This window comes from Verticillium dahliae, genomic scaffold (assembly GCF_000150675.1).
Source record: "Verticillium dahliae VdLs.17 supercont1.31 genomic scaffold, whole genome shotgun sequence".
NCBI classification, from domain to species: domain Eukaryota; kingdom Fungi; phylum Ascomycota; class Sordariomycetes; order Glomerellales; family Plectosphaerellaceae; genus Verticillium; species Verticillium dahliae.
The window spans coordinates 166,037-180,761 of record NW_009276920.1 but is presented as its reverse complement, the minus strand read 5'-3'; the positions used below and the strand labels follow the sequence as shown (position 1 = coordinate 180,761).

The 14,725-nt window shown below is 58.8% G+C and overlaps 6 protein-coding genes across 6 annotated transcripts; 3 read left to right on the top strand and 3 right to left on the bottom strand.

Annotated features, from left to right (window-relative positions):
- Window positions 1-249: 249 nt before the first annotated feature.
- Window positions 250-567, top strand: VDAG_10093 (uncharacterized protein; the record flags this gene model as incomplete). Its single annotated transcript, XM_009651357.1, has 1 exon — window positions 250-567. One exon carries the CDS (start codon window positions 250-252, stop codon window positions 565-567), a length of 318 nt encoding a protein of 105 aa, XP_009649652.1.
- Window positions 568-2,269: 1,702 nt separating this feature from the next.
- On the top strand, window positions 2,270-4,214 carry VDAG_10092 (mitochondrial chaperone BCS1; the record flags this gene model as incomplete). Its single annotated transcript, XM_009651356.1, has 2 exons — window positions 2,270-2,563; window positions 2,634-4,214. 2 exons carry the CDS (start codon window positions 2,270-2,272, stop codon window positions 4,212-4,214), a joined length of 1,875 nt encoding a protein of 624 aa, XP_009649651.1.
- Window positions 4,215-6,031: 1,817 nt separating this feature from the next.
- VDAG_10091 (hydroxymethylglutaryl-CoA synthase) lies at window positions 6,032-7,663 on the top strand (the record flags this gene model as incomplete). The annotated part of the gene is made up of 3 exons (XM_009651355.1): window positions 6,032-6,091; window positions 6,302-7,462; window positions 7,526-7,663. 3 exons carry the CDS (start codon window positions 6,032-6,034, stop codon window positions 7,661-7,663), a joined length of 1,359 nt encoding a protein of 452 aa, XP_009649650.1.
- Window positions 7,664-8,248: 585 nt separating this feature from the next.
- Window positions 8,249-9,838, bottom strand: VDAG_10090 (24-dehydrocholesterol reductase; the record flags this gene model as incomplete). Its single annotated transcript, XM_009651354.1, has 1 exon — window positions 8,249-9,838. One exon carries the CDS (start codon window positions 9,836-9,838, stop codon window positions 8,249-8,251), a length of 1,590 nt encoding a protein of 529 aa, XP_009649649.1.
- A 443-nt stretch (window positions 9,839-10,281) lies between these two features.
- Window positions 10,282-11,855, bottom strand: VDAG_10089 (uncharacterized protein; the record flags this gene model as incomplete). The annotated part of the gene is made up of 2 exons (XM_009651353.1): window positions 10,282-10,996; window positions 11,068-11,855. 2 exons carry the CDS (start codon window positions 11,853-11,855, stop codon window positions 10,282-10,284), a joined length of 1,503 nt encoding a protein of 500 aa, XP_009649648.1.
- An 861-nt stretch (window positions 11,856-12,716) lies between these two features.
- VDAG_10088 (peroxisomal membrane protein PER10) lies at window positions 12,717-14,114 on the bottom strand (the record flags this gene model as incomplete). Its single annotated transcript, XM_009651352.1, has 4 exons — window positions 13,972-14,114; window positions 13,882-13,888; window positions 13,503-13,819; window positions 12,717-13,430 (listed from the first exon to the last, which is right to left on the bottom strand). The coding sequence occupies exons 3-4, from the start codon at window positions 13,671-13,673 to the stop codon at window positions 12,717-12,719; spliced, it is 885 nt and encodes a 294-aa protein (XP_009649647.1). The 5' UTR covers window positions 13,674-13,819; window positions 13,882-13,888; window positions 13,972-14,114.
- Window positions 14,115-14,725: the final 611 nt, after the last annotated feature.

Here is a 14,725-nt window from a genome sequence, read left to right as displayed (position 1 = left end):
GGAAATACACCTGCGCGGCACCCCCCGTTTAGGCTAATGGCCGTCCAGAAGAAGAGAATCGTCTAGTACTGGACGGTCTCCGCTACGCCACCCATCCCCTTTATCCGGCAGGACGACGTCCCCCTCCTTTTGGGTGAGCCCCAACTTCAAAACGACAGCATCTCCGTGCGGGCCGCCTCCAAGCGAAGCAGCGGGGGCGGGAGGAGCAGCCGAAGCTCGGGAGGACGACAACCCTCCTCGTATCCTAAGATGCCGCCCCCTCCTGTACGGCCCATGCCGCGGTTCACTCCGCCGCCACCGCCGCCGCCGCCCCCAACAATGCCTCACACATACGTGCCACGGCCGCCGAGCCCCGTGAGCTACATGCCCATGCCCATGGCAAGTGGTGCCAATGACGGCTTCTTCGACTTGAATGCGCCGCAGGACCCGATGCCCTCGGGCCCGACCCCGGCATTCTTCGATCTCGGACCACCGCCGCCTCCCAGTGCACCAGCAGCAGCGCCCGCCTTCTTCCATGTGGGCAACGGCGGCGGCGGGGATCGAAAGTATGAAGACTGGAACGACTGAGAGCATCTGAGGAACGGCCCCATAGGGTCGTTGCGAGCTGAACGACAACCAACGCTCTTTACCTTTCTGCCTCCGCAATGTCATTCTTACTCACGAGGGGGATTATGATGAGACTTGCCAGACATTGGCTGGTTTGTGGTTGTATTTGATGCCCGGCCGGAGGGGCTTATAGGTGAACAAGGGAGGTTCAAGCTGGCGCAAACTTACGGCCGCCGAGGCCGAGAATACCACTCAACCCAAAGAGGGCAAACAGGACCTCGGTATTGAAGGGACTCTGGTTACTTAGGGAGGTATTTACCTGGGCTAGCGATGTGATTCACGGCTTTATGTGGCAATGTACAAAACAATCCATTGGTCTAATTGACTCTTTTCTTACACGGAGTCTGTTTGCTCGACTACAAGTGCCTATAATCCTGAGCCTGTGAGGAGGCTGGTCAGCCAAACGCGGAATGACAGTGCCATGCCAAGTCCCTGCCTACGTCACTGACGAGACACTGCACACAGAAAACGTCATACGACGCCTCCGGTGATGGAAGCATGAGAGGCAAAATTGTTCTCGTGTCTAGCAGTGCGGTGAGTGTCTTTATTGTGCACAAAGGCTCGTAAAAGGGCCAGTTGGTGTCAAGGGTCTACTGGGAGAGGCCTCAACCCAAAGGAGTCACCGGTAGGTACCTACCTTACCTTAGGTAGGCAGTGTTCCCCAGCCTCGACGTCATTGGAGCCCTTCTTCAGCCCTGAGACCCGCGTTCTGTGGACCGGCAGTTCCAGACCAATCTGGCCATGCCCGCCACCAATACCACCTAGGCATGAGGCCGCCGGGTGTCCCACAAGTGCATGGCCGAATGTGGTGACGGCACCACAAGTCCACCCGATGGCATCTGGTGGTTCCTTGCCAAGTGACCTTTTTCGTCCCGACTTTTGCTACCTTACCTGCCTTCTACCTAGGTACTCTCATGTCTGGTACATATGGTCTCCTGCCCTGGCCCGCAACGCGGTTCGCCATATGCAGGCGTCGCACCAGGTGCAGGAAAACACGCATGTGGTTGCCTACGAGCCATCACAAAGTTCTAGGCATCGCAGCACGCCAACCCCCCGGTCTCAACGATGCCATGATCCAGGCTCCCTCCTGCTCACATGAATGGGTGGCGTGCAAGTCGACAGCAACGATCGTGTTAGCTACTTGATCACGACCAATCAGTCTATTTCCCGGCACTGCTTTTTCTTTGTCACGGACAGCGTGAATTCATCGAGTGCACCAACTATGATAGGCGGCGTTGCGACACAAGCACCGTGTCTCACGCGCATACAGAGAGCTCGGTGACGGTTTCCGGTTGGGCGCCGTCCTCGACCCAACGTGTCAGCAGCGCGACTCCACACGTGTTCCGCACCTCGAGCGAGGCCTCATCCATCCATCAATCCAGCTCGGCCTGCAGTCATAGTTGGGGGGAGGCCAAATGATCATCCAATTTGCTGGTGGGGGGCTGTCAGCCTGGAAGGATGAGAGCACAGCGTAGGTAGATGCCGACCTACATATAGGGCATCGCTGGTCCTTCGTCATTGTCGCTGTCTGTATAGACATCCTCCTCTCATCCTCCTGCTCTCGCTTCATTGTCGTTGTCGCACAGGAAGAGGAAACGAATGAGAACGGCCTATACGCACGCACACCATCTCCAGTTGTTTTCCTTAGACGCCTTTCGTCGGTATGGATACGCTGTCACACTCCTCTTGCACGACGGCAGCGACAGAGGCTTCGTCCTTTGATGCTCCGCAAGCACAGCCATCACAGGCCATTCTGGACTTCTTCTTCCCCGGCTTCAGCATCCTGACAAGTGCCTGTCAAAAATATTTTGGCATCGATCTTAATGTCTACATCCCCCTGATCATCCTGTGTGGTGGTGCCACCTTTGCCTGGCAATATTTGAGCGACTATGTCTGGGGCCTGATCGAGTCCCATCTCATGTCCTCTGTCGACGTGCGAACCGACGATGAAATTTATGTGAGTAACCCAGCCAACTCACTACCGCAAACATACCCTGGTCTCTGACTCTTTCCCCCCCTCTCTTCAGAACATTCTCATGGCCTGGGTTGCCACACAGCGCTTCGCAAAGAAGTCCCGACGCTTCATTGCCAACACAAACCTCAACTCGAGAGCCTGGTTCCTTATGCGCTGGTCGTACGACGAGGACGAAGAGGACGACGATGAAGACGACTCTACTGCCACGACCACCAGCGAGGTCGGACACAAGAAGAAGGGTCTGGCTTACACGCCAAGCTTTGGTAACCACATCTTCTGGTATAAGGGCCGCCTCCTCCGTTTCAAGAGGAGCCAGAACCAACAACAAGGGTCCTACTTGACCGTCAGCGAGAGAGAGGAGATCAGCATCTCCTGCTTTGGACGCTCGCCTTGGATCCTGAAGCAGCTTCTCCTCGAGGCCCGCCTGGAATATCTCAAGAAGGATACCAAGAAGACCATGATCTACCGCGGGGGCATTCGTGCGGGTTCCACCGACCCCACCTGGCAGAGGTGCATGGCCCGGACGTCGCGGCCCTTCTCGACCGTCATCCTCAACGAAAAGACGAAGAAGGAGCTCATCGATGATGTGTCCGACTACCTGTCACCCGCTACCCGGAACTGGTATTCCAACCGTGGCATTCCCTGGCGTCGTGGCTACCTGTACGAGGGGCCTCCCGGTTGCGGCAAGAGCTCGCTCGCACTCGCGCTGGCCGGCTACTTCAAGCTGCGGATCTACATTGTCAGCCTGAGCTCCATTGTCGCCAACGAGGAAACGCTTGCCACCCTGTTTTCCGATCTCCCCCGTCGGTGTGTTGTTCTTCTGGAGGACATTGACACGGCCGGTCTAACACATACGCGGGAGGTCAGCGACGTGCTCTCCGGCGATGCTGACAGGAGCGATGCTTCTGCCAATGCCATGGTGCCCGGCCAGCTGACCACAGGTATCCTCAGCGCCGCTGCCACCAGCAGCTCGTCGAGGCTCTCCTTGTCAGGCCTGCTGAACATCCTGGACGGCGTCGCCAGTCAGGAAGGTCGCGTCCTCATCATGACGACCAACCACGTAGAGAAGCTCGACAAGGCGTTGATTCGACCTGGCCGGGTCGACATGATTGTCAAGTTCTCACAGGCTGACGCCGAGATCATCGGTGCCATTTTCCGCGCCATCTACGCTCCCCTCGAGGGCGACGACGGAGACGGCCACGAGGCGGCGGACCGCGACGCGCCGGGAGTTGATGCTGACGCCGAGAAGGCTGCGGCCGAGGCTGCGGCGGCGCGGATGGCCAAGACTGTAGCACACGTCGAAGCTCTGTCGCACGAGTTTGTGGCACGTATCCCGGCCCACGAGTTCAGTCCAGCGGAGATTCAGGGGTTCCTGATGAGGCACAAGAGAAGTCCAGATGCGGCGATCGAGCATGCAGCTCAGTGGGTGATAGACACTCGAAAGCAGAAGAAGGAGAAGGAGATTAAAGCGGCTGAGGAGAGGCGGGCAGAAGAGGAGAAGGAGAAGGAGAAGGAGAAGGAGACTACCAGCGACGGCAAGGAAGCAGCATCTGAGAAGACGAAGACGGCGAGGGCCGAACACCTGCAAGGACCAGGCTCGGACTCGGGATATGCGACTTCAGTCGAATCATAGATCGATCACGATCGAGGTGCGCGTGGTCTACGCAACTCATCAAGAAGGCGAGGGCGGAGAGCAGGAACAGAAAAAAGTGTGCCGCGCGGCGGACGAAGGGAGCGGGCGAGGACCCCACAGTCACGGCGAGGCTGTCCAAACGAGGTCGTGAGTATGGGCGTTGTACAGTAAATGCTTCCCACCTCGATTGGCAATACAGAGAGCACTTGTTGCTTACCATTGATGCTGCTGGCCCTCTTCATTTGGAGGTTCTTGGTGGATGGAGATGCACGAGCGCAGGGGCTGTAGAAGAGACGACTGTTCACTTAGCCACGGAGAGGTACGACTGATATGACGTGGCCGCCCGTGGCCAGGGGATTGACAATGGCAGTCAGAAGCTGAAGGTGACGTTGACGATGGCTGAGGCGGCGGGGTTGTTTTGTTGGCAGGTTGTAAGACGCCAAAGAAGTACCTATTCACCATGTCCATCACCTCTGAGACGCGTGTGTGTGTGTGTGTGTGTGTGTGTGTGTGTGTGTGTGTGTGTGTGTGTGTGTGTATGTTGAGATTGGCATTGGGAGATTGCAATAGTAACAGGCACCATCGTGTGGCTGTGCAGGGGGCAGCCTTTGGTTCTTGCGTGTTGACCCACCAGATTCTACCGTACTTGGAGCACAGGCAAGGGGGATGTCGATGTTGATGTCGATATGGGGAGGGGTGGAGGAAAGGGAAAGGAGGTTAAGCTTCGCAAGGTTTAGTTTGGTGAAAATGGCCTGATTGGCCACGCAGGCTTGACAGTTGCGTGCGATTGGGACCCGCTGAGGGATTCCGTTGGGGGGGGGGGGGGGGGGGGAGTGGCCTAGGCAGGTACCTGATCCAGGCACGTCCCCGCTGTCTCGGTGCCCTGAAGACAAGCCACTGCCTGCCCGTGGTTGCCCGCCGGTTGCGTGACGCACCTCTGGGGTGTTGGAGATGGGGTCACACACACGACACCCACAACAGAAGAGGCACATAGGCAGGAGGTGGCAGGCAAGGCGCCAAAAAAACAAGGTGCAGGGTTTGTTGGATCGGAGGCACGAGGCAGGGCATTGGCAAGCGCGGAACTGTTGCACTGCAGGCACGAGCACAGGCACAGACATGGGTGGCACCGGCGACAGACGGGACGAAAGAGCCCAACCTTTCCTCATCGGGCCTCGCAGGCGTCTGCTTCACTGAGAGTCGGTGGAGAACAATATTAAAGTCGCGGGTTTATCGTCCCCTATTTTCGTGGGCCATTGGAACCAGACTCGGGTGGGCGGCCGCAAAAGAGTTAAAAAGCTTCGGGATTTTGGAGGACCTTGATGCCCATCCTTTGGAACCAGGCACCAACATTTCGGACACCTTTATAAACTTTTCACCTTTTTTCCTGTACCTTTTCGGTTCATTTTTGTGCCACAGGGAGCTCGCATACCAAAAATCCGGGGGGGGTCCTTCATGGGCCGAGCCCCTCCAGCCCCTGTATTTTTTTTAGCAGTTAGTGAGGCGGTTTGCGTTAGAGGCCCCGCCGTCTTTTCGTTGGAGGGGGAGGGGCCCGAGGGGCCCTCCCCCCCCCCCCCCCCCTTCTGCCAGTGAACACCACCTCATCGACAAGTGCCTTTTTCGCTTCAGTTCATTTCATGCCCTCCCCCCCCCCCCTTTCTCCGAGGGCGCGCGGGGCACCGATCAAAACAGCGGTGAAATCTCCTTCAAAACCATGCACGCTGGCTAACGACCGCCTTTAGACAACCCCCCTTCGCTTCTTGCCAATCCTCATTTCTTCTGCCCTGAAGCCATTCACAACACCTCATATCACGTACAAGATGGCTTCCCGTCCCCAGAACATCGGCATCAAGGCCATTGAGGTCTATTTCCCCAGCCAGGTACGTTTGGCACTTGTCCTGAGGAATTGTCGCCATCACCGACATCGCCCCTCCTACCCCTCCCTTTGTGCGCTCCCCCTTTTCCTGCAGCACAATTCACGCGCCCAACGCAAGTCTCGGATCTCACGTCTTCTTGAAAGAAATGCCCGCTTCTGTGCCTACTCGCATTGGCTTCACTTGCTGACCTCGGATTTTCTCCTCGTGGTTTAGTATGTCGAGCAGTCTGAACTCGAGAAGCATGATGGCGCCAGCACTGGCAAGTACACGATCGGCCTCGGCCAGACCAAGATGGCCTTCTGCGACGACCGTGAGGATATCTACTCTTTCGCTCTGACCGTGGTGAGCAACCTGCTCAAGAAGTACGAAATCGACACCAACTCCATCGGCCGCCTCGAGGTCGGCACCGAGACCATCCTCGACAAGTCCAAGTCTGTCAAGACTGTCCTCATGCAGCTCTTCGGCGACAACACCAGCATTGAGGGTGTCGATACCCTCAACGCCTGCTATGGCGGCACCAATGCCCTGTTCAACACCCTCAACTGGATCGAATCCTCCGCCTGGGACGGCCGCGACGCCATTGTCGTCGCTGGTGACATTGCTCTCTACGCCAAGGGCAACGCCCGCCCCACCGGTGGTGCCGGTGCCGTCGCCCTCCTCGTCGGCCCCAACGCTCCCATCGTTGCCGAGCCTGGCCTTCGCGGCACCTACATGCAGCACGCCTACGACTTTTACAAGCCCGACCTGACGAGCGAATACCCCTACGTCGACGGCCACTTCTCCAACAAGTGCTACACCAAGGCCCTTGACGCCGCCTACCGTGACTACAACAAGCGGGAGGCCAAGGTCGCTAACGGCCACGCCAACGGCGATGCCGCCAAGCTGTCCCTGGATCGTTTCGACTACCTCGCCTTTCACGCCCCCAACTGCAAGCTCGTCCAGAAGTCCTACGCTCGCCTGCTGTACCACGACTACCTCGCCAACGCCGACAACGCCGCCTTTGCCGAGGTCGCCCCTGAGCTGCGCGACATGGAGTACGAGACGTCTCTGACCGACAAGGTCGTTGAGAAGACCTTCATGGGCCTCACCAAGAAGAAGTTCCAGGAGCGGGTCAGCCCCGGCATCCAGGTCGCCACCCTCTGCGGCAACATGTACTGTGCCAGCGTCTGGGGCGGTCTCGCCAGCTTGATCTACCACGTCGACGACGCGGCCCTTGTCGGCAAGCGCGTCGGTCTTTTCAGCTACGGATCTGGTCTTGCCTCCAGCTTCATGTCCTTCCGCATCGAGGGCAGCGTCGCCCCCATCCAGAAGGTTCTCGACATTCGCTCCCGACTGGAGGCCCGCCGCGTCCTCAGCCCCGTGGACTACGAGGCGGTACGTCCCACTGCTCTATATCCTGCGTGTAAAGACTCCTTTGAAGCTAATGTGTTTTTTCAGATGTGCGACCTTCGTAAGAAGGCTCACCTGCAGAAGGACTTTACCCCTGCAGGTGAAGTCTCCACCATCGCCCCTGGCACGTACTACCTCGAGAAGGTCGACGATATGTTCAGACGCGAGTACTCTATCAAGGCTTAGGGGAGACTGAGAGACGGAAAACGGAGAGGAACGCGGCGCGCGGTCGGTACTGCCGACACGGGGGAAACTACTGGATCCGGCCCCTGGCACTAATAGAGGCTGGTGCAATAATTAGATGGGCTGTCGTTGAAGCAGACAGACATGCATGGGGGTACTTTGAGGTCTATGATTTCTACATCGGCATATAGATGCACGAACGACTGCGTTAGAGCGGGCGAGAGCGTTACACATGACGCTGCCCAGTGAATGCGGACTTTTTTTTTTCTCTTTTTTTTTTTTTTTTGCAATGATAAACAGTTATAGATTAAAGTCCTGGCTGAGATGTCTGCAATGCAAGTGTCATGTCTAACGAGGAGCTCTTCTTGGTTTGTTGGGTCTAAGGAATGGTATGTGTTGAACGACATGTCTAAATAGGACGGTGGTGGTACAATAGTACAAGGCCGGCATGATACAGGTGAAAGGCGAGCTTGCCCAGTCTATCTAGATCATGACCTTGCCAGCTTTTTCCCCTCTGTCTATAAGCCTCCTGCCTGCCTGCCTGGCACGATGAAAAGGCGGCCGGGCTCGGATCAACGATCGACCGAGTTATGCGTCTCTCTCCTTGTTGAACTTCCACTCGGCATTGCGATGCAGCTTGTAGTCCTTGCTCTGGATGGACTTCCAGATGCCCCAGAGGCCAGCGAGCGGCCACGTCGCCTTGAGCCGCTGGCGCCACTGCTTGAGCTCCTCGGCGCGGGCATTGACGTCGACCTTGACCTTGTCGTACACGGTCGGCAGCGTGTCGGCGCCGTACTTGGCGCGCAGGGCGTCGTACCAGGCGGCGTCGTACGTGCGCCAAAAGTCGTCCCGCGACTGGTAGAGGTGCGCGTAGAGCCACTTCATGCCGCCGAGCGCGTGCAGCTTGTCCTCGAGGGCGCGGTTCTGCGCCACAAAGGCCGCCGGCTCCTTGGCGCCGAAGCCCCAGAGGCCAATGTTGAGCATCGGCCTGCCCTTGGGCTGGGGCGGCGCTGCCCCCGGGGCGGCCGGGGGAGCAGCGGCGGAAGCGGAAGTGGAAGCGGAAGCGGCGGCGGGCGCGGGCCTGTCCGTGTGCGGGTGGAAGGTGGGCGCCGGGGTCTGCTGAAGGGGGCACAGCCAGAGGGGCCAGATGCCCGTGTGCTCGGTCGTGTAGTCGATGAACTTTTCGGCATTCTCGTACGGCAGCGCGAGGTCCTGGACCATGAAGCGGGCCGACTCGCCGCTGCCGTGCAGGGCGCGGTAGAGCATGCGCGTGTGGAGAAAGTCGTCGAGGAACCAGCGGAAGAAGCGGTTGAAGGGCACGGGGCGGAAGTAGTCAAAGGCGGCGGCGCCGACCCAGAAACCGCCGCGGTCGTAGCGGAAGAGGTACTCGGCCAGAGGAATAAAGTCGACGGCGGGCACCGAGACGTCGGTCGTGCCGGCGGCCTTGGTGCGCTCCTCGACGTGCAGGTAGTACCAGGGGTCCCAGGCGCCGCTGAAGGTCTGGGGCTTGGTCTCGGCCGGCTTGTCGTCGGTCAGGGTGCCCGTGACGACGACGCCGTGGCTCTTGGAGAAGACGACGCCGTCGACGTAGTCGTTCTCCGGGTTCAGAGTCTCGGCCTTGACGAGCTCGACAGCCTCGGCCACGGTGCGCGTGCGGTGGTAGGTCGTCTTGACATACTTTTTCGCTTCGATGAGCTGCAGCTCGATGAGAGTCGTGATGCCGAGGGTGCCGACAGCACCGGCGGCGCCTCGGAAGAGATCTGCACGTTCGGTGGGGCTCGCCTTGACGACGTCGCCGTTGGCCAGGACCATCTCGACCTCGTTGATCGTGTCGTCAAAGAAGCCGTGCTTGAAGCTGGAGCTCTCACCCGCCGTGCCTGCGTACCCACCGCCCGCCGTGATGCCGGGGGACTCCATGACGACGGGAGGGATCAGGCCATGTCGGAGGGTGTTCTCGACGAGACGGTCCATGGGAACATTGGGCTCGACGAGGGCGATGCGTCGAGCCTTGTTGACTTCGAGGACATTGTTCAGGGCACTAATGTCCACGAAGCGATCGCGACGGAAGGGACGGGTGCTGTTGGTCGAACCGTGGAAGATGCGGTAGGGCTCCTTGCGGTCAAAGAAGGCCCGAACCGAGGAGGCTATCCTGGTCACGGCCTGCTTATGGCGCTCCATCGGTCGGGGGGGGAGGATGAGTTGGGTTGGGAGAGTGTATGTGATCAGAGCGAGTGTGTGTCAAGGTGCTCTAGCAAGACAGTGAATAATTGTTCAAGAAGCTCCGTGACCCTTGGCCGGGACCCGCATTCGGATCCGAGCTTGTACCTTTTTGGTGCAGCCACTGCCAGAGAGTACATGTCCGAGCTTCACCATTGAACTGTCAGGGGCGTCCTGAGGTAAGGTACCTTACCTACCTACCTACCTACCTCAGATATCTTGTTGATACCTGCCCCAACAGCATCTTGAGTGCTCTGATAGCAATCGTAGACAAGGTTTTCAGAATTGAATATGGTTCGCATCATTCTCAATGCAAATCTTGAACTAGAACGCTGCTGTCTCTGACCAAAAAAATGAAAAAAAAAGCCCATCGCCGCTGTTCCCAATATCAGGCAGATGCCGCCCTACAACTTGGCCGAGGCCTCGGGCGGCGCTGGAACATTATCTGCAATTGACTTCAGTACCCGACTCCTCATCGCCTGCTCAGTCACCTCGCTGAGGCTCTCAAAGCTGAGCTCCGTCTCCTCCAGGGTCTTGGCCTTGATGCTGACGGCCCGCGACTCGATCCCGCCAAATGTGCCAACGACGGCCTTCATGAACCCCGCCCACCCCTCAAAGCAGCGCTGCGCATTCGGCATGCCGGGCATCAGCAGCACGAAGCAGTGCGGCATGCCTTCGTACTCCTCGAACACGACGGGGACGCCCTGGCTGCGCAGATGCTTCGCAATGTACTTGTCCTCGTCTGCGAGCAGCTCCCAGCCCGTGCACACGTACACCGGCGGCGCCCCGGTCCAGTCGCGCGCCATGAGCAGCGTCGCCAGCGGGTGCGCGAGCAGCGCGTCGTCAGCGTACATGCTCGTGCGTGGCGGGCTCGCCGGCCACGCCTCGCAGGGGGGGATGCTGATGGCGCGGTGCCGCGTCGGCGTCGGCAGGTAGTCAAAGGCGCCGTTGGCCTCCCAGCTGGGCGAGCTCTGCGTGATGTCCATCCACGGCGAGCACGCGGCGACGCCGGCCGGCAGCGGCACCTCGCGCTCCTCGCCGAACCAGGCAATGGTGCGCCTCTGCCGTCGGAGCTCCAGCAGGGTCTGTAGCAGGGCTAGGCTCAGGTTGCCGCCGGCACTGCGCACACACGATTGTCAGCACGTTCGGCAGCGCGCCATGGCTCATCTGGAATGGGCCTCTTGACTCACCTGTCACCTGAAAACACAATGTTTTGTGCTTCGACCGCCTCGTGGTAAGCGTCTGGTGGGGGATACAGAAGTGCCAGGTAGGAGGCCAACGCATCCAGCACGGCTGCCGGAAACGGATTTTGGGGCGCCAGACGATACCGGACCGAGTAACATCGACCGCCCGTCAGCTTGGCCAGCTTCTTCGTAACGGCCCGGTAGGCACATGGGTCGCCGACATAGTAGGCGCCGCCGTGGAAGTAGAGAACGGTGAGCGGGGTCTGAACCTCCTTCTGCATCTCGTCATACCTCTGCCTCTCCGACATGGCTGGCAGTGTCGCGTCCTGGGCTGCGGCCGCGCGGTAGCCCGTCCACTCGGCCTCGACCGCCACGATCCTGGGCAGCCGAAGGGGCGCCTTGGCGGATGATGCCGTTGAATGGTCTTGCAGCGCTTCGATGGCGGCAGTCAGCGCATCACGGACGCCAGTCTCTGGCGGCACGGGCGCGGCATAGTTGGCCACCCATATCCTGCCCTTGACGCCGGGATCCCGATTGACAAGACGCTGCGTCGACGAAACGGTGCGTGGTTTGTTGGTTTGCAAGAACGAACGAAGAACGGCAACGATCAATTCGCCGTGGAGGTCAAGATGTTTCGCTGACGCCGACAGGTGCAATATATGGAGCAGAGCCGTCTGGACGATCAATGGAACCTTGGGGAGGATCGCGAGAAGAAGCTTGGCTTGCTGCCTCACTGTCAAGGTCGAGCTAGTTTCAGTCTCGGACGGCGGTTGAGGTGCTGGTGGGGTCGACATGGCGGGCGTTGCGGGTGACGCTTGACGATTCAGCATTCCTTGCGGGATAGGATGGGATGACGAACGGGCGAAAGAAGAAAAGAAATCCAGAGAGGCCTGCTTGACAGGTTGGGGAGGGCACCAGAACAAGGTGTGGCAAGATTTCTCAGTGGCAAGTGCAGTTCATCCCAGGTCCAACACAAATCGAGGCCATGCTGCCATGCCACCATGCCCGTCGAACAAACCCAAGGGCATCCATGACGAAGAACGAGCCTCGGGTGCTGGGTTCTGTCTGCGAGTTTGCGAAGGGGCGGCGCGCTAGTGCTGTCGCCCCAGGGCGGAATGGACATGCGAGAGTTGTCAGAATACAGGTGGACTTGCGAGTTGGTGCCAGTCAATGGACACGCTTGGATGGATTCTCGGCTGGAGCAACCCCAATACGGAAACCCTTGCGGTCAGGAGACCAGCCCATCTGCACCAGGGATGCACCACTGGGAACATGGCTAGCAGCACACCTGTATGAGACTCGATTCACATGCTGATGCAGCCATGTCAATCGCGGTGGACGCTCCGTGGGGCTGTGAATGTTTTGCTTTCTGATACAACTCTTCATGGGCATGAAGTAAGATGCCCACACAGAACAGTGCGACCAGGGCCGCAAAAGCAAGGTCCCTTTATGTGACATTGAACTTGCCATGTTTGAGTCTCACCAACTATGTCATTTTCAAAAACATCCATGTACTACTGCCCGGTGCAACTTCCTCGCCGCATACAAGATTCGCAAGTCCGTAGATCCAACCCATACACGCCGTTCGCTACCTGTACCCTCATCGTACTATACAAACTGCCTGCCTTGCCCGTGCGGGCCTACTCCTGCTGAGGTCAAGCAGAGCCACCAGCCTGAGCCTGCGAAGCGCCCGCGGCGTCACCGCTGCTGGCAGCTGATGAAGAGTTGGTCGACTTGTTCGCCATGGCCATCTGCCAGGCGGGGATGGAAGCCTTGGCACCCGAACCGCCGAGCGCGAGGCTCTTACCGGCGCTGCTAAAGTTGTTGGGCTTGGCCGGCTCGGTGCTCGAGGGCGTCGTCGGCTCGGGCGATGGCTTCTCGTCAGCCACCGACGCCGACTTGTTGCCGCTCGGTGTCGCCGGCGTTCCGCTGGTGCTGTTGTTCGGGCGGAGGTAGCCGTTGACCGGCGTGGGCGATGGCGAGGGAGCGGTCATGCGTTGCGAGATGAGCGTCTTCAGGCTCGTCAGCTCGGCGTTGATCTCGCGCAGCCTCTGATCCGTCAGATCCTTTTGCGTCTCGAGAGCCTTGGGGATAGCATCCTTGAGGTTGTACACATCATCGCGGATCCGCTGCGCCTCGTCGTCGCGGCGCTTGTTCGCCGACTTGAGCTCGTTGATGACACCCTCGAAATCAGAGAGGGCCGTGTCCAGCCGCTCAGTTCGCTCCTGTTCCGCCGCCTTGAGCGCTTCCGTGTCCTTGGCCAGCTGCTCCACCAGCGCAAAGGCCCCGTCAAACTGCTCCTCAATCGTCTTCTTGTCCTGTTCTAGGCGTTCGGGGGTTGGTGGTGCGATAAGAGGGTACACGTAGCGCTGCGCATGTCAGTCGATGGTCCTCAGCGCATCTATGGCTCATGGCCAGCGCCGTATAAGTTCTCAACATACCTTGGTCAGCTCGTATACTCCGTAGCTGACGCCGCCCACGACCGTCGCCATGATGAACCAGTCCCTCCAGTCCCGCTTCGGTGGAGGCGGGGGCGGCTGCCAGGCGGCATGTTGCGGCGCGTATGGTTGGCCGTAGTACTGCTGCGGGCTGTTCTGGTAGGGGCTGCCCATGGCTGGCGGTGGTGCGGTACCGGCTGGTGACTGCACACCCACGCGGGCGAGTGCCGCATCGATTTCCTCTTGTGTGAGGTTCTTGGTTCGGAGGAAGGAGACGCGGTTGTCGACGGATGAGTTTGCGACGCTCGGGTCAAGCAGGACTGTGAGTTGATTAGATTAATCCAAGGAATTGCTGTCGGCCACCATGATGGATGAGACTGACATTGTGCCTGGACGGGTGTTAGCTGCTTCGCTCGAAACACAACAGTTATTGAATCTTCTGAGGAAGACGCAGGGGAATGCAAAGACATACCGCCGAAGCGACGAGCTCCTCTCGTATCGCCATGCTTGATCAGGCAGCAGGTTCAGCGTCTACCTTGCATGCCCTCTGGCGAGATGGGATGGTGGTGATCAGGAGACAGCTGTAGATGTCTGTCGAAGACGAGGCGGGACAGCATGTGCCCTCGACGGATGGAGAAAGAGGATGGCCGGCGCTGGGCCGAGGCTTCGGTGCACGTACCGTCGGCTGGAGCTGATGCAGCCAGATGCTGGGGGCGGGGACCCGCCTTGCCGCCCATCGTTGGGATCCTCTGTTCGTGGTCACGTGGCCAGCATGATCTCATGGCCCAAGGCCCGTCTGTTGTCTTTCGTGAATGCGCGCCCAATCAGCGCGTTTCGGTGCCTTTGTTTACATTCAGGGTTCCCCCACCCCTGGGCAACACCACACACCACCCCCCCTCCCGCAATCTAAAGCTTTCGGAATAGGTACTTCCACCTTTGGCAACTTGTCCAGCTTTTTCTATCCTGGACGAGACTTCTATATACCGGCTTGGTCAGGTGTCGACTTCGTCAAACAGTCCTGAATACTCGCCACAAACCACCCAAACAACAATGTCCGATGACGCAAGGACTGTGGGTGAGTTCGCAAGCCAGCCATAAGTGAGCAAACTGGGTGGGCCCCAAGAGTAGCGACAAGTTCTGTTTTTGTAACGCGGGCAGAAGGGGCTTTTGGGGCCAAGCCGGAATGATTGTCTCTGGCGGAACTTTTTGAAATTTTTTAAGAAAAA